Here is a 21,930-nt window from a genome sequence, read left to right on the forward strand (position 1 = left end):
ACCCCAAGGAAATATGGCCTCACTGTTGTGGTTCCCTTGCCTTCTCCAGCTGAAAGGCTGTGACCTGCTATAAACTTTTTCTCCTCATTTCCAGAATCTTTTGTGAACCCAGTAGAGGGATGGCTTTAAGTTACCAGAGCAGGGATGGAGTATTTTTCCTGCCAAGATCACTTTTCAAGCATCTTGTGTAGGACATATAACAAACATCTTCCTCTTATCCAAAAATAATATGGGGAATAACATTATGTGAAAGGAGACTGTGGCTTTTCCCAGACCTTGGGAGCACATCCTGCCCTTGAGGTTTCAGACGTTAGAGGATACACGCAGTTTAAACCAATAATGTACTAAAAACAATACATTCATACCAATTATGTACAGGGCCTTGATTTGTCAAGGAAGTTTTGTAGATGCTTGTCTTCAAATAAAGACCAGATGAATACACTGCCTCTAGAAGCAAAGGCTTTGTTCCAAAGGCTAACTTGGATAATGATTCACACCAAGTTTTTTCACAGGTGGTTTTGAAGTTGTTCATTGAGTTGAATGTGCTTAAGTTCTTTGGAGAATTTTTGTAGATCCACAGAGGGCATCCATACATTTTCTATTTAGAGAAGGGACAGGGATAATACCCATCACATGCTGCTGAATTAGATGACACTTTGGTGTTTGTGTATTTCTTCCAAACTGTTTCCACTGCCTGCACCGAGCCTGGTTTTACAAGTAAATTATTTACACAGCATGCAGTGAGCTACAATGAACACACAACTGAGCAATGAAAGCTGCCATAACATCCACAGTTAAGTCTTTCCTGCTCAAAAATAGCAGAGCATAGCATGCCAAGGGGTGGCTGGAGGGAGAAAAGTTCAAAGGCATTGCAAGTAGTAAAAGACAGTTTTAACATATAAGAGTTTCAGCACCTAAACACGGGGGTCTAAATATTGCTTTGGTACTGATACCAGCGGTACCGATCCTTGTGCAGGGCAGTTCTCACATGGGGAAGATCAGATAACAATGTGACAGAGTACCTAACAGCAATTTTTGTGTCTTTCCCGCAGGAGCACTGTCACAGGCATTGGATAATTCACGGACAGGAGACACCAGTGCGCATGTTGACATATAAATTTTCTTATTTCAAATTATTGGAACATAGTTCAATGGCAATTCGAGCCCAAGGCTAGTGGCTGCTGTAGGAGCAGTCTGGCTGGGGTAACAACTCAATTTACATATTTAACCATCTCTGCTGAATTAGGCCTTGATTGCAATATTGTCAAAAACCATAACAATGTTTCTTAGGCACAGCCAGGAAGAAAATAAGGCTTTGGGGAAAGAAATAAATGTCTGATAGGATATTTTCGTTTTATATTGCAACATATCGAAGCAATGAAGCTGGGAACATGAAGGCTGGGAATAAAATCCCAATCCTACTAATGTCAATGGGAGTTTTGCCATTGAACTCAATAGGACTGATATTTCATGGTTGCTAGGCCTGCACAACAGCAACATTTCTTTCTCCACTTGACACTGGGTCTCAAAACACACACATGAATTTGCACAGGCTGCTAAGTCTTTGTTCCTGAAGTTTCATTTCTGTTAGAGATGGATGAATAGACTTTTGAAAGGGAAAATAGAGGAAAGCCACATTTGTACTCCTGCCTATTCACCCTCCCTCTAAAACATGTCTCTCAGGGCTTGAGGCAAACAGCACTGAATCTAAAACAGATTAGACAGATATGGTGTCATACAATGGAGATCACTTCAGGTCCAAAATACAAATAATTCAAAACATAAGATGGAAGTAATACTGTGGGTTTATATCAGATTATTGTTTTAACAAGGTGGTAAGGAATTTTAAAACCAAATCCTTGCAGCATTTTCAAATTTGGTTAAGCATACATATTTTTATGTATTTCCTTAATATCTCTTGGTTTTCTGGCACACTAATCATGGACATTGTTACCAGAATGCCGCACAACTGGTGTGTGAATGCTTGATGAATATAAACACTCTAAAGAACCCATGCTCATTAATTTTGAAAAATCTACAGGGTTCTAGTGCAAATAGCATCAGTATAAGCATAAAATTGAAGGTGCTCAATAACAAGAACATACTCAGACTATCAAATGATGTATGCAAAGGCATGAATATCTTGTTTGCAAATACAAAGAGCAAATATAATAATGCAATTGCCTGTTGCCATTTTATCCCAAATTCAGTGTCAAGGACCTAAACCATGACTTGATATTCTCCAGCCCCAGGCCTATTCCACATTTTTCTGTGTCTTTGAGCAAATCTTCAAGAAAAGTGGAGAACTTTACACAGTATGTTAGTTGTTTGTGTTGCTACGTCCTGAATGTTTATCCGCTCTTGGCAAAGCAAGGCAGAAGATCCCCACCCCAGAGACGTACCTCAAACTTGTTAAAGAGTTCACACTATCTGTGAAATCCTACCAAACTGTAATGCCTTTAAGGGCACAGCTCATGGAGCCAGCAAATATAAAATAAATACTGCAAGCTATTCATGGGAACAATCTCAGCTTTGGAATGGCGAGAGCCATCCGATTCACAGTTTTGCTTATTCAGGCTGCAAGCAGGAACCCTCTCTCTTGTGTGTGTGTATGTGTTTAAGCTGAAATCTCTCTAAAGGGCACATCAAGGACACTGGAGCCTACATCTGATAAGAAAATGTAAATTCTATTTAGTTTCTTTATAAGGTGCATTGGTTTGCTTTTAAAGTCCCCTTTTATGAGGTCTGTTTTTCAGGACAGGATCACAAAATGGAAGGTCGCAGCTTTTTTCAAGAAGGCAGTTTTTGCTGAGAAACTGAAGCAACCACCTTTAATTGAATTCTGGGAAAAGAAAGTGTTGAGGGACTGCTTGCTGTGAGCTGCCCGATGGGCAGGCTGTTACCAAGCCACGTGACTCTCAAACAAAAATGCCTCAGCCCAGTGAGTACCCCAAAAAGCTTTGTACATGATACACTGCATAGCCAGAGGCTGTTTACCTTTCTAATTTTTAAGCAAACCAGATGGAATCTGTTTGCTGGATAACCACTCCCCACTGCTGTCTCTGCTCAAGCTAATACCTGCCAATCTAACAGAGCACAACAAAAATGCCGTTTTCTTTCCTCTCTTTGGGTCCTCGTGAATGACAGGAAGACACTCTCTGCTGATGTGTATCAAGTGATCCCCAGTACTTTTAAGCCCATGTCAGCTGTGCATCTCTATCGAATGGATTAATAATACATGGCTAGTGCAAGCTGAGAGCTCTCTGTGGAAGCAAGCAGGCTCATTTGCACTAAGGACACAGTACCTAGTGGTCACAGGAACAGAGGGTTTGAAGGGAGCTTTTGAAATCATCTAGATGACCTCTGTCTCCCCTGAGAGATGGGGGTTTTTTCCATTTGGTGCTTCACTGGTAGACTTAAATCCTCCTGACTAGCCTGTTCTAGGGTTTCAATACCTTAACCTGATAAAGCACTTTTGCCTGATGCCTAATGTCAAGCTACCTGCTCTATAAATCCATTTCTTCACATCTCGTCTACCACTCTGGGCAGAGAACAGTTATTCCCCTGCATCTGGCAGCAGTCTTTCCTGTACTGTTACCATGCCTCTTCACTTGCACTAAATGAGCCATGTGTAATTGTATAAACGAGCCATCAGTGCATACCATCTTATTAATAACATGTAATTATTCACAGACAGCACTCAGCAATAGAAAGAAAAGCTGGTGGGTGTGGGTTCCTACCAGGGGCAAGAGGCATTAGGAGGCTGCTCAACCCCTTTCAGAAGGTACTTAGAACTGGGTCTTCTCTAATACAGGAATTTTACAGACTCACATTGCTTATCAAATATTTACGCGAAGAGGGATGAGCCCCTGGACTTGCTTCAGACTGGAATGGAGTGCAGGCGTGTGCTAACCCTTTCTGCTGGGTGAGCTTCACTGCAAAGACTTGACTGAGAGGCAGCCAGGCTGCCAGTTAACACTGGGGAAGGCAAGCTGCATCCACAGCAAGGGGATAGGAGACTTGTGACAGCCTGTGTTGCAAGGCACAGCCACTCACAGCCATTTTTGCTCATTTTACTACAGAGAGTGGTACATTCTTGCAAACAGGAAACTCTTTCTATTGATATTACTGGGCATCGTGCCAGGCTTCTGAGATGAAAGAGTGATACTTGGGAACACACTAAGTGATAATGACATGAAGAAGCACTCAGATGGCCGTTTATTTCAGATGCTGTGGTGTGACAGGTCCTCACACAGACCCTAGTGCTGTAAGTAAACAAGAAATAAAAGTCCTTGCATTTTTTCAGGAAAATAAATGCTTGAGGAAGAAAGTCTCATACAGAGGTTGCGCACCAAAAGCTTCATCAGTTACCTGTGCCCACATTTTTCTCTAGCTTATATGCAACTTAGAAGCCCTGAGTAAACAGTGCATGCATGGCAAATTATGATGTGCATGTTTTACTACAGAAAATGCAGACATATTGTGGCTCATGCTGTAGGGCTTAAATCATCACATTAGGTCTTTATAAAAAACAGAGATCGCTCTGCCTCATGGGAAAGACATTTGCATCTTCATCATTACAGAGGCAACAAACTTCATCCATAAAGATGTGCCTAGAACAAATGGCAGCAAATTGTGGACACATGTTTTGCTTTAATTGGTCCTCATCAATTCAATCTAGCTAGTGACTTCAAAGAGCTCTTACTAAGAAACCACTTCCAATTTTTTTGTTGCAATCTTTTTTGGAGTTTTTTTTTTGTCTTAAGAAATTTCAGATTAAATAGAATCTTTGAAGATACAGTATGAAAGCATTACTTCTTCATAGCCTTACATCACGTGTTTAATTACTTATTCATAAATTATGAATGACTAGAGGTAAAGTAGCATCGCCCAGAGCCCCTGTCCTGGGCCAGGTGCAGTGCTACAATTTTCACAGACTCTACTCCTTGACAGCTGGGATCAGATTCAAGCCAGCTACAACTCTATTCAAAAGAGCAGCTGTTGCTAGTGCCATTTTCACATGCTATTCTTGATCAGCATGAATGGATGGAATGTGCTCTTTTTGGAAAGCAAAAGAGTATGGATTGCAATAGAATGCTTACATAACTCATGTGAAATTCACTAAAAAGCCCAGACATGTTACAATCAAAATCTTATTTATATACGGGTCTGATTTTAAAAATACAGCTAAGAAATCCCACTGTTTGACAATCAAACCAATATCTACATAAGTCTTTTCTTCCAGCCCCAAAGCCAAGAAACCCTCTAGAGTACAGAGTCCTACTGTCTCAGACACTGCACAAACACAGCTGAACACAGCACAGATGAACAGAGGTGGAAAAGAATTTGCATATGAGTGTAGCCATTACTGGCCCAGTAGCACAGCTGGGGCTCAAGCAAAATGTGGCAAGACTCATAACAACACACCAGTTTGGAGGTGAAACTGCTTCTTCCTACGTTTCTTTGCCACAGGCACATCCACAAGCACACACAGAGTCTTGTCTCTCCGGCTGATCACTGTTTCTACAAAACCCACCAACACTTTGTTCCAGATATCCCAGGTTTCCTATGCATGCCCTATGCTTCTATTTGCAAGAATGCATACATAGGGCCCTTCTGTCTATAACCTGAACCTCAATCACTCACTCATGCCACAGCAGACAAGATGAAAACGCTGCCACATTATCGAGGCAGCGCCACAGACCCACTTGTTGCAGTTGCAGATGAGGAAGGCAGGCAGATGGAAGACATTGGTGAATCAGCCCAAAGCAGAATATCCTCTTTGGATAATTTCTCTGAAAATTTGCTTTTTCTTCAGCTGTATAGTAGCAGCAATTTTCCTCTTTTGTCCAAATGAAACAAATAAGACCATGCTGCAGGCCTTTCTTATACCATGAAGAACAGTCACAGGAAACACATTAAAGTAATTTCCTCTTCCTTGGACAGAATGCACTCTCTTGGAGTTTGTTTTTAGCACTGTGATGTAACTGGGGAAAAAGTGAGCTTAGGTAACACACCTTAGTGCATCTAAAAGCAAGCTGAGATAATAGGAATTAAGTAACTTGCAGCTGGCTTTTTATAAACCAACCAGTGAAAACATTCATTCCAGATGCCCAAAATACTTCTGATATAGCTATAGTTGCTGCTGCATTTGTTAATGAAAACTACATTTATTACAAGTTTTTGCTGCACTCAGAGAAATAGAGCAGTTTTTTCTCCTGTCATCAGAAGTAGTAAGTTCAGAAACCATCTTTTCAAATTACATCAGAGAGTTGACAATATTGCTGCATAGTCATACTACATATATATGTGTGTGCATATACATATATACAGTTTTCTCAGTTCTTCCCTCTTTATATTCAGTGTTCCTCTATTTGCCACGTATCTTGTCAACATATGACCCTGAAAAATACAGTTCAAAGCAGCAGGGATAACAAAGGGGAATGTTGCCAAGCAGGGAAGTATGGTATTAAAAAAATAAAAATAGTTACAGAAAGACTCAACACTGTGATAGATTGGATTAACAGTACACCTTCCTTCTTTTCCCCACACGATGATAGAAATGTATTTATACAGTTCTGCTTCATATTTTCTTTACAATGAACCTAATGTTGGTCCAGAAACCAAGTTAGTTTTAGAATTAAATCACATTTCAACATGACAAAATGCGGTGATGTATTCTGGGTCCTTAACTGTGGTAAAAATACCACAGCCCCCACTACTCTCAGCAGGTTCCTGGTTAAAGTTCTCCTTGAGGAGCTCTTCCTACATTGCACTCCAGCCAGTCAGCAAATCTGAGAAGGCCAAAATCATGCTGCTGGGCAGGTCATGTAGGCACATCTGGCCCAGCTTTATGCTCAAGCAAAATAACCTTGAGCACACCTCTGGAGCCTCCCCTCTAATGTCATGAGGGCACTCCTGTTTCCCCTGTGTCACAGGAGAAGCTGTACACAGGAATAAGAACATCAACCAGTACAGCAAAGCAAAACAAAATCTCTCACTCTATACCCTGATGATCATGAGTAAAGCAAAGATGTGATAGTAACCAGATTTCTGTAACAGCCCACAAAATATTTCTTAGATTTAATTTTCACACATCCAATAAAATGACAGTCCTTCCATTGCTCATTCCAAGCACACTAAGCATGATTTTCTGGTTTTTCTCTTGCCTTGGCCAGAATAAGGGAAATTCATACAAAATTGTCTATGAAAATATGTATATTGAAGTGAAACATTCTGCCAAATTGAAGCGACAACATTAAAAAGCCTGGATTTTTTTTTCATTTTTACTGGAAATTAGCAATTTTCCTTGTAAAACATGAGAGCAAGCAGTTGTACTTACATTTTATCTAGTCCTACTTTATTTAATCTCTACAATTTTGAAGAAAAGGTGCTACTTGATGCTTGCACTGAAAAGCGTCAGTTTATAAAATTGCCTCAACAATGTCAGTACTGTTTTACAAATAAAACTTCCCCTTACTTCCATGAACAGGGGAGCCAGCCCCCGTCCACACAGTCTAAATTCCACCTGATGTTTTTGCTGGACTTTCACATTGGATGGACTCTTCCGAAAGCCAAAACTTAGAAAAAGAAAGAAACTTGTCATCTCAGGAAGCGACACAGAATTTAGGTCTGTGTGAGACTAGACTTTTCCTCACTCACACATCTTTTACTGAGTGGCAAGCACCAGAAATGCCAAGTGGGATAGATCCCTCTTCCAAAAAATGTTGCGTTATTTCTTCCAGCCACAATCCTCTGTATCTTCATTTCATTTTTCTGAGGGTGATAGTTGCCTCACTTGCAAGACACAGCAAATCAATTCTATTCTTGTACAAAACTCTGCAGAATCAGCTGATCCTTCAACTCATTTTTAATACATCTCTAAATATCTCAGACAACAGGATAATTTAACTTTCATATGGTTCCTCCAGGCACCTGAAGCAAGACATGTGGTTAAATTCCCTGAATTGTGCCCTGCATAAATATTACTATCTTACATAAGGATTTGAATAGTTTCTTTCTTACAGAATAAAAAATTAATATTTACTTACTAAACAGTTGGCAATAGAGGACCTGTAAGCTTCTCTTCATGGTATCATGTGGTCCTGCTGGTCTGCCAGTTTATTCATGATTCTGTCAAAAAAAAGTCAAGAGGAGAAAATTATGTTTGAAAAATATAGACTGCCTTGTTATACCTGTTCATTACAAAGTCAGATGAAGCTTCACAAGAAAATTTTATTGATAAGCATTGGGAAATTGCCTGACTGCCCTTTGCTTGCTTTGGCCATGCTCTCCACCAGCTTGGCAGGGAAGGATATAGTCATGGCCAAACAGGGAAAAATTTCTTGAGTATTTGAAATAAACACACTGAAAATTACTTTCATGTCATGCTTATGTCTTGATAAAATTAATTTCATCGGAGTCTTTTTAGTTTAGAGGAAGGGTCCTCAGTGGAGAAGCAAACACAAGATGCAGACACCACCAGGCAGCTGTGCTGGGCACACGGGGCTGTAGTTTTCTCCCTGAGCCTCCCCTTTCCACATCCCTCAAGAAATACAGCACAGGGAAAGCCCACCCCCTCCCTTCCCAATGAAAATTTCAGTGGTGCCAAGCAGAGGAGATCCCAAACTCTGCTGAAATCTCTGCACAGAGGGCAGCTTTGCCCTGGCATTTTTAGCTTTATTTTAGTCAGCTGTTGTAGGTCATATTCCTTCCTGATATACCACATCGGCTGCCTGGGCTGGAGAACCTTCTCTATGTCCCTAGACATTTTCTGTTTCTTCTAAATTGAACTGTCTTGGTGCAGAAGGGGATCTCATAATTCTTGTGCCTACTGTCTGAAAATGTGATGTGGCAAAAACATGTGACCACCTTACCTTCCTGCCTTTGCCCACTTGGGGAGCATCTAACAATATTTTATGAGTCCTCAGATGGTATTTTCAAATACTTGACATGGATATTTTTCCACCTTGGTTTAAAAGATACTATGAAAAAATAAATCCCAATCATGCTGATATTAATTATTCACATTGTGAGGAAAATAAATGCATAAATCAGAAGTGAAAAGCAAATGTGGTCCCAAAGCACTGCTGTGAATAATGTCTCACCAAGTACCCAAAGACAACACAACACTCAAGCTCTTTTTTTCCAGAAAAAATAATTTGCTAAACATTCAGAACTAACTGTGAAAAGCAGGACCCTGAGATCACCTCCTTGAAGTCCCTTGGTCAATATTAAAGAGCATGTAGTATCCTCTAGCTTTCAGTTCCACACATTTTCATCTTCTGAACTCCAAGGGACATTTCTGAGTCATTTTAACATGCATATAAATCTTTCAGAGCTTATTTAAAATGCAATCTTGAAGACATAAGATAAACAAGTCAAACCAATGAATAGCACCTTTGAACTGCATAAATGCTGCAGAGCTTGTGAAAACAGAGCTATATTTGACTTTTATGTAGAAAACGAAAAAGGATAGTGACTTTTTTTGCCCATAACAAAAGATGCTTGGGTTTTGTTAAGTTATTCCACACAGAAATTTATGCACACAAATGCCGTGTGTTTGGATTCCTCCACACTTTCCATTTAACACTGGACCTTAAAAACATCTCTGTAACTTGCAGAAATGTCAGTATTTGCAAGGCATTTTCTCCTAAATGGAAGCAATCACCCGTGAATTAGCCTATCATTTTTAATCAGAATTAGTGTTAGATTCATGCTATAGTTTTATCATGGAAACTTGCTGAGGGACTTCTGTTTACCCCTTTTTCCCTATGGTTTACCAAATGATGAACCAGATGTAGCAAAAAACCTCAGTCTTCATCTATAAACCGATATCATATAATCTATTACAGCACTCTTCAAAGATACATACAATTGGCCTGTGTTTAGCAGCCCCTGAGATATTAATAAAAATATATGCAGGAAAAGACAAGAACCAGATAAGCCACTGACAATGTAGAAACCATATACCCAAGTACTCCTACAAAGTACAAATAAATTAAGTTTGTATCAAAATAGGATTTACAAGCACTGACCCATGTGAAGTCATAAAAATACAATGGAAAAAAGGGAGAATCTGAAATCGCAACCCTAAATCCACATTATTGACTTTGCATAATTTTAACTATCCTTGGCAATGTTGATATGATGCAGTTCTTGGGTGTGAACCATATTTTTTTTGTATTTCTCTCCCATCTCCATATTAGTACTATCAATAATAAAGAAAGATATTTGCTCATAAATTCTGGTGTTGTGGTTGAAATAAATTGCATGCTGTTGTGTATATATTTATTTAGTCCAGGAATTTACCCTGTGCTAAGAAATATGAACTAGGGTGCATATGGGCAAAGAAACTAAGGTTATCACTGGAAAACTTTACTAAGTTCTTCTGTTGGTCTCAGTTAGAAGATTTATCCTTTTGACCACATGGCCATAAAATAATACATGGAGAACTCAGTGAACATACATAAAGGAAATGTTGCCATGAATTTACAAGGTCTTAACTTCTTCAAAGTCCTTAGTGTTACTTGGGCTTAAAAGATCCTTTCAGTCAGAAGGGACCCACAATGATCATCTAGTACAACTAATTTAAATTTAAACATTTTTAAAACATTTTTTAAACATTTTTTCCCCACAGTTTTTAATACCTTATTTCTTGTGTACAGGAAATATGTGCAAAACAAGGATTTGTTTTATTGCAAGGCAAGAGACATCTTATAAGATTTATTTCTATAGCTTTGGAATCCCAGGAACACCAGTGATGGTTTTCCAAAGGCAGAGACTGCTTGCAATGACTATCAAGGCTGCACAAAGTTGAGGCAGCTGAACCAGCCCATCAAATCCCTGAATCAAGACCTGACTTGAGAACAGAGGAACCACTGCTGCACCCACCCAGGTGAAAGCTCCAGCAAGCCCATTACCCTGACTTAAACATGAGCTGCCAGCAGGACAGCAGGGAAATTATTTGTGAAACAGCCTCAGTACAAGGTAATCTTTACACCCTGGCATAGATTGCGCTATATCCAGCAACCATGAGTGGAACAAACTACCTAAGACGCCATATTTTTTTAACTTGAGAATAATTATTCCTCACTTATCTCCTCCATATCATACAATTTTAGTCTTTCATTAGATCATTTAGAATACCTTTTTCAAGCTGAGGAATTCCTATCTTTTATCTTTTTTCATAAAGAAGATATATCTAATGTCTGATAATTGTCATGCCTTAAACTGTACTTACCCATTCCAGTTCAGATCTGAGGAGAAGGGAACAAAATTGTATGTAGCCACCAAAATTTGGGTGTACTGGGTTTTCATACTGCACAGTGATATTTCCTGTTTCTTCTCTAGTCTGTTCCCAGTTGTGCCTATGATTGTCTTCATCACTGCCCCCGAGCTCTACTGCACTGTTTTACAGAGCTGCCTGCTAAGTAACAACTCCTCTGAAGCCTTTCCTCAGGTATTTAGAGCTTGGACTAATTTTTGCCTGTGGATGTGACTTTGGAATTATCACCATGGAATTTCATCTGCCATTTTTGCCACGCAATCATTTACTACCTTGACTCTTCTGAGAGATGGCAACGAAGGGCTGAATTACTGTTGTTATTATTATGATACTACAAATATGTACCTATCATATAAGGACCTCTGAAGCTGCCACAGTTTCTACAATAATACCTTCCAATCATGGAAATTCTTCTGTACCTCTAAGACAAAGCAAAATCTCATGGCCAGACATTTCAATAGCTGCAGAGGAAATCTCCTTTCTGAGTATTAAGCCATGTCCAGCCATCATGATACTCTTCTCAGGGCCCTGTAGGCGCATTTATTTATCATAATCAAGGAAGGTTACAGATTGAGTGGCTGGTAGCTGAGAGGGCTCTAGTTCACCAACCCATGTTCTCCTAGGTATTTGAGAATGCAATTTTAGGCACTAATAGATTAGCAACGTTGTGCATATGCAGATGGAAAATGCAGACACACAGCCAGTTCCTGACTTTGGACAGTTTAATTTAAAACCAGAGTACCACCACCTGTTTTAAATACACAAACTGTCATTTACAAGAAAAAAAAAATATGAAGAATGTGCAGAAATAGAAGTGGTCTTGGAAAAAAAATTAGTTGGAAAATGTGTGCTAAACTTCAATAATCCAAAATCTAATGTGAGTCTCTGAGTTTTGTATCCATTTCATACTCCTCACTCATTTCTTCAACACCTCCCTGAGGTTTTTTGGGAGCAGACTTCTCCAAAATATTAATTTTGAAAAATACTGAGCTTTAATGTTTGAGAAGCCATTCTGAATATTTGGGGGAATTATCTGATACAACTATAGCTGATCCCTGAGATTTTTTTTTAAGTATTGTAAAGTAAATTTCCTAGATTTTGGTCTCCAAGTGAAAGGGCATATTCCCAATTCCTCTGAACTTCCTCTGAAAACCAGGAAAAAAAGGTTTAATTATGACCTTCATTGCAGTTCATATTGGTGTACCTACTGACATACTCTGAAACAAAGCAACAAAGTTAGTGCAAGTTTGTAGTCAAATCAATGTCAACTTTGAAATACTCATCTTCTATAGTTAAATTAGACAAAATTTGTATGCAGAAAACATGTCATATACCTAACCACCTAACCTATTTGTGGTTAAAAATACTGGTTAAGCACTTGGTGTCTGGAATGGACTTACATATTTTGCATTATTTAGTACACAATATTTCACATACAGTTTATCTAACCAAGATGATGAATAGATGTGTGAAATCCCAGTGGACAGCTAGCAATATTGTCTTTCACAGTAAGTGATCCCCTCAACATCTCAGTTAAATTAAAGAGGACAATGAAGACATAATGATGGATTGAAGACAAAAGAGTCCAAAAGAGCAGACAGCTCCCAGCCATTCATTATGTCTGATGGGTAAAAAATGCCAACCAGGCCTTAAATTAAAGAAGAAATAGAGGAGAAAGAACAGAAGATGCACGTTGAGGCAAAGCTAACAGTCAGTGGAGAACTCTTTTTCTTGTCTGTCCAATGGAAAACAGGAGACTAAAATAAAGAAGCTGAAAAATGGTGATGAAAAGAGGAGACAGGCAAAAGACATGCCACTCCCATCCACGAAGCACATAAACCTTTTTATGTTACTTCTGACTGCCTTCTCTCTGCTATGGATCATTCTGAAAAGAAGAAAATGGTACATCACAGACAGTTTTCAACAATAGTATTTCTCCAGAAACGAAAGAGAAAAAGCAGACAGACTCAGAAGTACCTCCATCTCCAATCTTTTTGGACTCCCCTATCACGGAAACCCAGCCTTGATCCTTTCAGTATAATACTGCCCCAGGATGTTCAATTAATTTCTCATAAGACATCAACAGCAGAGGCTGCTCACTTACAACTCAAGAGAGCTGAGACTACTCCCAGGAGTTATTCCCCCAGTGTAAATTCCACCACCATGGTCTTCATCCACTGCATCCCACGGGTTAGTCACAGTGGGTGTTCCGGCGTGCCTCATAAAAGGAAGCAGGTGTCCTCTTCTTGACTACACACAGCTCAAGCACAACTCTGTGTTTTCTTTGTGTTTGTTTCTTAATTTTATGGCCTGCTCGAACAATCCAGATGTTATTTTGCAAAATTTATATCAAAAAAAGCTTCAGGGCATGCTAATAAAAAAATGATTAACTTGCAGCAATAAGATTCCTCCAAGCAGGAATTCTCTGTTCTTGTTCAACATGTGCCTCATTGTTTGCTGTGATTTATTTCCCACTGCTTGGAACACGCAAACCATTGTTATCATCTTTCTTCATAACATTCTGAGCGCAGAATTTTTTATATTTATGTCCATTTTATACTTAGATCTTTCAGCACTTTTTGAAGTAGATTCCTCTTTGCAGATTTAAGAATGAGCAATTCACATCTACGTCCACTATTACCCAGAGAAGTGTACACCCTTTGCTTTCCTAAGGTCTCCAGAGAGTGGGGTCTACCCTCAGGATATCACAGCTGATCAAAACCAGTCTTGGTGGTGGAGTGCAGGCCTGTCATATGTGCATAAGGAATAGTCAGGTGGGATCTGAACTAGGCTACTACCATGCTTTTCTTGCATCCTATGTGACATGAACTTGGCAGCAGAGAACTTCAGAGCATCCAGAACAAAAACAAAACCAACCAACCTTCCCAAAGCCTCTCCCCTCTGGATTCAGATGCACAGCATCTACAATCCCCACTGGGCCTGAGGCTGGCTGTGGTTTTCCTTGTATTGGTGTTTGGATCCATACCTCTCCATTAGCACAATGACAAACACCAGTCAAGGAAAACACACAGAGCAAGCAGTGTCGATGTGCAAGAGAAACCTTACAGCAATTGTTCCCTCTTCCTCAGCTTCCCTACTTAATTATGAACTATTGAAGTCCCAATCCCTCATCTCTCTAACACAACAGTTCCAATTCCTGCGTTCCCACAGCCCTGCTCCCAGCTGTGACAATGTTTCCATGAACAACCCTAGGCAAGATGATCACTTAAGGACTACTGTCATTCCTGTGGGAAGTGGAGGCCATGGCCAGCTAGCTCACCCTTTACCATCTTCCTTTATTCACATGTCAGAGCTGGGGCATGCTTATGAAAGGGAGAGGGAAGAAAGGAACTCTTGGGGTTCACTATCATAAAAATAGATGGGCATGAAGAACCTCACGTCTAAGTGACCATAGGCAGGGGAAGGACTTAGTCAGCAAAGGCTGGGTAAAACTACTGTTGCCTTTGGCTATTTAATGCCTTGGCATCTACGGTCATCTCATAAACAATCACTGATTGCAAAAGGCAATCATTCAAAGGGTAGGGAAAACTGAGAGGAAAAATACCAGGGTGGAAATGAACTGTCATTTCACAAGAGACATGACCATTCTGGAAAAGCTGTGATGGCCAGGGTCACTCTCTTGGCTGATTATAACTGAGAAATCCCAGAGATGAAGAACAGAAAAATCTAAAGCCCTAGGCTGCTAAATGTCCTTCACACTACATTAGTGGTGCAAGGGACTATTTATTGACTATTTCTTTGTTCCTAATTACCTACCATTAGTAAATACTTCTTATGGCAGCTCCAGTGGGAGAAAAGTCTGAACAGTTGTTCTGGTTGCTTCTTGTTCCCAATGGTGCAAAGACATGACTGTGTCTGTCTGTCTGTCCAGTTTTAGTATAAGAAAAGAAGAAGCTTTTCCTTTACATCATTCATGTCTATGGAGCCCTGAGAAGCTAACATCTTCATAAAGATCAAACTGACTTAGCAGCTGTAGGGATTATTAGAATTTGGTCATTAATACATATTAGGGATGGGCAGGGGAAGACTTCTTTTTAAAACCTTTATATGGCTGAATACAAAATATCCAATGATGAAATAGTGAAATATTTTTGTGAAATCCCTGTGGACACCTAGCAATACTCTCTTTCCCAGTAAGCAATCCCCTCAATACATGAGAATATATGGGCATCTGAAACTTTGATAATGAAATTTTTTTTCATCGAAATATGAAATTGAAATACCTTGAAAAATGCTGTTTTGGGTAACTGAAGGAAGAAGGTCCAACTTCTCTGAGTTTTTTTGAGAATAATCCTTCACAATGCAATATGAAAAAAGAAAGTGGTACAACTGAGTCAAGAAAGTTGTCCAGAAAAAGTCCATAGTGAAAAGCATTTTTCACTGTCCTCTTGAAAAGGCTTTTTTTAATATGAAATATGACAAATTTAGGACTAAGTTGTGTAATTTTTCAAAATTTTCTTTGTGGGTCTTATGACAGCCAAACCAAAGAAAATCTTTTAATATTAATTTCAAGCTCATGATGAAAATTTCACAGGCTGCACTACACCGAGGAAGCATCAAGGCAGTATAAATTACCTGCTCTTTGATAAAAAAACTTTATAACCACTGGAAGCTCTCCTGGTAAAACACTTTTCTGGCACACAAGACTATGTTAGTAAAGGTGCGTCTATAACTTAAAAAAAAAAGAAAGATAAAGAAAATACAGCCTGTTTATCCTTGTCGCTCACAGCAGGGAATGGATGTAGAAACAAGCTCTACTTCCACACCACTCTTGTGATGATGGGTTTTCCCTGGAGGATCTCCTGTGGCATCTCATAGGCCTCAGGGTGTCCACACTGTGGATGTGACATTTGATTTACACACTAAAATTCCCTCTGCAATGAGCAGGTGGATTGGCTCCTCTGAATCCTGGTGCTTGGGCCCTGCTTGAAATGCCTCTCTTGGGAGGAAGAGGCCCATTCCTTTCGTGGGGCTGTTTTTCTCCACTGAGTTTCAAAGGGCTGAAGGTCAAGCAATTGATTCCAGCCCATAACACTAAAAATGAGGATGTCAACATCTGTAAAAGGAATCTCACCCAAAGCTTTCTCCAGCTACAGGGATTTCAAGGCTTATGGAGTTAACTTCTCTGCAGCTGTGTTAAACTATTCTCTTGTTCCCATTGTGTAGGATATACAATAAAAAAAGACAATGTAAAGGACAGGCAAGCAAATAGCTTTGCCTGCATTGTAATAAACACAGGAGAGTTGAAAAAGGGTTTACCTTTGTGAAGCAGCTGAACTCAGGCTTTTCACATTATTCAGCTTGATTAAATGCAAGTATTTCAAGTAGATTAAAAAAAACATGCATAAAAGAAGGCACAATTTTCCCTGTTTTATAATATGGTACTGTATTCCTAAGGTCAATTGACTGGGTCAAATTTTCAAGCTGTACAAAAAGAAGAGTATGCATGCTCCGTGCCTCTGAAATTCAGGCCAATATATCAGTTTAATAAAGATGCTCCAAAATGCAAGCAAGTTCTGTGCTGTCAAACATATCTGTATTGGAGTCCTGAAAACACTGTTACACAGGCCCCAGATGGCTTCAAAGGAAATCTATAGTAGAGATGGAAACATCCCAATATAACATTTTAACTGCAAGATCATCTTCCCTTTAGTGAACGTCACAATTACCCAGCTAAACAAATAATCCTTAAGACACCACCACAAAGGAGGCTCAATATTGCGCATCAGCATTATCTGATTTACAGTGAACTAAGGATGCAAGCTAGGAGATGAAAGCGCCTCTAATTGTTTTGACAAAAATCTCACATACTGGGTTTTGGCTTTGAAAACTTCATCTGTAAAAAAGGTCCCTTGTACTAACTTTCCTCAAGAGACTGTAAAGATTAACAAGATTGAGGGATATCAAAGAAGAAAAATATCAAGATAGGCTAATTAAGTTTTGGAGCATCTCTACGGGAACTTCAACTGACCTGCTGTAACATAAGCACAGCAGACCTGAGTCAAAGACCCATCCACTCTGCCTTGCCTCTCAGCTCCCTAGGCTGGTTTACATCTACAAAGCACAGAGGAAATAATCACCAGCGAAGGATGGCAATGTAGTGCTCTTCTGGCTCCATCAGATGCTGAGCCCAGTCCACAGACCCAGCCTTTCTGAGAACTGAAGATGGGTGAAAACACAAGAACTTTGAGTCAGGTCAGAGTGCCCTGCCTGTATATTTTGGTTGTGGCCCATCCTATTGTACCAAACAAGATCCCACAGTTAAGGAAAAGATAACCATTTCAGTTACCAAAAAAATTAAATAAATGAGATGCATTCAATATTGTAATTTTGAATTGCACATATATATATATTTGTTTGTGGATATATGTATAGATGATAGCTATGTTTTCTGTTTGCTTTTCCTTCTCTGTTTATACTAGCATGCCTCTCAGTGACAAAAGGTAACAAAAAAAAAAAGAAAAAAGAAGAAAGGAAAAAAATTAATAAAACTGTACAACATATCTCCTTTTTCTTTTCAGTCAAAAAAAATCCTATTAAGTTTCCTATCAAAATACATGTTCAAGATTATTTCCATGTCAGTTTTGGATTGAATGTTTTGAACCAGCTCTAACCATAATGTGTGAGTACAGCATAAGGATCTAATTTCACAATGACAGGTTATAATAGACATACACAAATACCTAAGATTGAAAGAAACATTTTATTATAATTGAAAAAAGCATGGTAGGAAAGCATAACCACCTTTTGAATTCTTAACCATTCAGTCTCAATGGTGCATTAATGTATTTAATACTAACCTATATTGCTAGCTTTTCTAACAGACCATAAATCCCAAGAAAACCCAACATAGTTTATATAAATATTTTTAGTAAAAATTTCAGTATGGTAAACAGATGTGAAAGTTTGGGCATTTCTAAGACCTTCTTGAGTGCTCTGCCAGATCCTCTTGCCCCCACGACAGGGTGATAGTTCAGGGGCAATCCCAACTGAAATGTTTGCTGGTTTCCTTTGCTCAGCTATTTTAGAGCACACATTCATCTTGAAATGAAGTCTATCACTTCGAAGACAAAGTCTGTCTGAACTAGCTTCTTCTATGAAATTATAACAACTTCAGCTCTAAGAATAGGAACATCTTTGGCAGATCTGGATGGATGGATCCATAAATGCATAATCATTTGACACAGAAAGTAAGACAATGTCTTGACCTACATCTCTGGTTAAACCTCCTTTTAACAGAGCCATTTACTACCTCCTCTATAATCCGACATTCAATATGGTAAGGAGAGAAGGGAGATAAAGTGAGCTCTGAAATATGACTGCACTGCTTTGGCGGCCTGATCAACACACACTGGAAAGTGGAATAGTACACCGGCTTAGGCTTGACATCTCATCTCAGAGTTTATCATAACCATGTCTAGTTCAAGGGACACCATTTATTTATCCTCAACTTTCCCAGGGTTTGATGTCAAAGGAAGAAATGGCCACAGAAAAAATAGGAGACTACCAACCAGTGATCCAGACATTAATAACAACCCTTTTTTATAGAAGACTATTTTCCACACCATTTTGAGACAGTGGGTGGAAATAAATAAAAAAAAAATCACATGGCATCACACAGAAATATAGCCGCATAAAAATTTAGGTTTGAAGGAAGGTGGCAGGAAATAGGCTCTTGGTAATTTCCAAATTTATCATTCTTTTGCCTACAAGGTTACTGTAGTGCAAACACTGAATTTCATTTGAAAATGCATGTAGTGCTGTCTGATTCAATGGGAAGAATTTCCAAGAAAATTAAATGTCAGAGCAGCATGGCGTATTGGTTTTACTCAATGTAAATTCACTTTTTATGCAACTCTGAATAATAATAATGCCCTAGTCTGTGTCAACGTGATGTCTACAGCTTGAGGCTTTGGAGAGGGGAACTGAAGGCAAAAGAAGGAGAGGTAGGGTAAGATGATTGGGCAAGATGCTAACCTGGCACTGACAAAGATTTAGCTCTACATGACAAGTCTGAAGCTTTAGAGAGGATTTAGCATACAGATCAGTGTGTGTCTTATTTTCTTCCTTTTCAGTTTGTGCAGCCAGCAAGACTGCTACTGGCTAAACAGCTCATCTTCCCTCCTTCAAAAGGTTCACTGGCATGTACAGAGGTGCAATTAAGCTAGAAGGAAAAGCATATGAAAAAAAAAAGGGAAATCTCAAAACACCAGCATCTAAAACCACATTATCCTGTCAAATAAGATTATGGTCAGATGCACAGCTTATTCTAATAGGTTAGTGAAAACTCTATTTACTGCCTGGGACTGTGAAGTTCTTCCTCAGGTGAAGTTCTCCCTCAGGTGAAGCCCACTGACCCTGACAGGAGATTTCAGTATAGATTCAGCATCTGGCTCAAGATTCATAAAGCAGTGCAAGCAAATACCACCATTTCAAGAAGGTTGGTTTTTTTTCCTGACAGGTGTAAGGAAGAGCCTAGACAGGGAAAGAATAGGATGGCTTAGGTGAAGTACTGATAGGTGGATTTAATAAATAAACATGTGCCTAAATAGCTGACTAGAGCTAAAATGTGAGGACCATTTCAGGTGTGTCAGATACTTTCTGCTACACTGCAACTGAGATGGGCTAAGCCATGTTCTGAGCTGCCGACTGCAAATCCAGAGTAATTCCAGTGACTGTCCCACCACAGTGGGATTCAATACGAAAATGAACTGATGAAGGAAAATAGGGAAGAATGGTCTTGAACAGAACAGGAGAGGATGTGGGGGAGACTGGATTGTTACAGCAGGATTTTTGCAGTTACAGACTTCAGTGAGACACCCTTCTCATTGTGAAAGCTAATAGAGACTATCTTCTATTTGTGCATCTGAAAAACATTCTCTGTACCTTTCTATCTTTTTCTTTTCCTACTAAAGAAAAATTTTTCAGTGAAGCAGAGATGACCTCTTCCATGTCCTGCTTGATTGTACCATGGCTTTGCTGCTACAGGCTGTAAAAAGTTGGGGAAAACATGCTGTGTCTTCTGGGTGCAATGCACTTCTGAGCCATGAGTTCAACCTTGCAAGGACAAGGACAGGAGATGTCCAGCCATAGGTGTATTTTGTGACACAGTTCCCACCTTATCCCCAAATCACCTCCCACAATTTGAGGCCACCCAGGGACACAATGAAGGATTCATTTCAAATAAAATTGCAGCTTCTCTCTGCTTCAGGATCCCCTGCTCCTGTGTGCTAAGATTGTCACAACAGAGTTACAGAACATATGAATCAATATGAAGGAATGAGAGCTCTTTTGGTGCATCTATCCCGGCAAGTGCAAGAAATCTGCACTGGCTCCAGTCTGTACACACTGCAACAATGCAAATAATAAACTCACATACCTTGGTTTTTAATCTAATATCCAGCCTCACTCAGTGTAAGAACAAGGACTGATTGCACACATTCAGCAAGTCAAGGTCAAAAGAAGAAGAAACTTGCTGTTTGCTGCTTCTCTGCCTCACCACCGATGGCACTGGACAGTCCAACAAGACTGAGGTAAGGGTTTGGAAAACCACCGTGATTGTGCCTAGGGCAGTGGAAAGCTGCCCTGGAGAACTGGATTCTGTCTCTGCCTCAGTGCCTAATGCCAAGGGAGTCACAAAACACAAACTTCATGCAGGCAGTCATTAATTGTATCTTCTTTGTTTGCTTAGAGCAGAGCATGGAACACCTGCGCTCTGAACTGTGGAAGCGTGGAGCAATTCCAACTGTGATGGACTCAGCAGAAGCCGACTCCAAAACAAAGAGAAGATGATCCAATGCTGTTTCTTGAAAGTCAGGTCATGAACATCTCAAGTTGGGCATCTAAATTAAATGTCCTTTGTTGACATTATGATTCTGCGCATAATTTTTCCCGGTGCATAATGTCATTTCACCTTATCGGCACATTGTGCAGATAAATTCATTAATGTTTTTAAAGTGCTCGGATGCCACAATAATGAGAGCCACAGAAGTGCTCCCCAGGAAATTAATAACTCTGGCTTCAAAGCTGGCTTTGAATGATGTACAGTTACAGGAAGAAGAGGTGACATAATGAACTACTATGATAAAATAAAATATTGATTCATCTGAGCAGTGTTGACTGAAATCTCTCCATATTTCAGAGAGCTTTGCTTTGTACCCTTAAAAGGGCTTTTAGGTGTAACTTACACAGTTTAAAAACACAAAAAGAAAATCGTAAATTTAAAAAAATTAAAAACAATCTGCCAGAGAACTGGAGCCTTTTCTGTTCTGAGCCCAGACTTTAACCCTTGAGCTGACACCTGACCTTGCCTTACTTCTAGTCTGGTCCCTACTGCCAGAATCCTGCCCACCTCTCTCTCTTCTGTGTATTGGTTTCATCCTTTCTTAAACTTCCCATCCTCTCCCCGCTTAGCACCCTTCTGTGCCTTCTCTCTTTGCCTCACCATGTTATCTCCACATATTAATAATCTCTTTGTCCCTTTCCTAGCTTCCCCTCCATGGGGACCACACCCCAGCCCTGCCCTTTCTTAATCATTTCAATACCCAAGGCAACCACTTAGGCCATAGCCACAACCTTCGTATCTCCCTCATCTGAAGCATGCTCCCTACTGACCAAATCCT

At 39.6% G+C, this 21,930-nt stretch overlaps 1 protein-coding gene across 4 annotated transcripts in view; it reads right to left on the reverse strand.

The window, feature by feature from the left end:
- TMEM108 (transmembrane protein 108) overlaps nucleotides 1-21,930 on the reverse strand; it is a 162,215-nt gene that overhangs the window by 75,822 nt on the left and 64,463 nt on the right. For all 4 annotated transcript variants that reach the window (XM_031059398.1, XM_031059397.1, XM_031059395.1 and 1 more), the window contains one exon: nucleotides 8,052-8,133. In XM_031059398.1, the coding sequence (XP_030915258.1) occupies nucleotides 8,052-8,091 (40 nt within the window). In that variant the 5' untranslated portion in view covers nucleotides 8,092-8,133. The remainder of the gene's footprint in view (nucleotides 1-8,051; nucleotides 8,134-21,930) is intronic.

Source organism: Geospiza fortis, unplaced genomic scaffold (assembly GCF_000277835.1).
Source record: "Geospiza fortis unplaced genomic scaffold, GeoFor_1.0 scaffold346, whole genome shotgun sequence".
Classification (NCBI taxonomy): Eukaryota; Metazoa; Chordata; class Aves; order Passeriformes; family Thraupidae; genus Geospiza; species Geospiza fortis.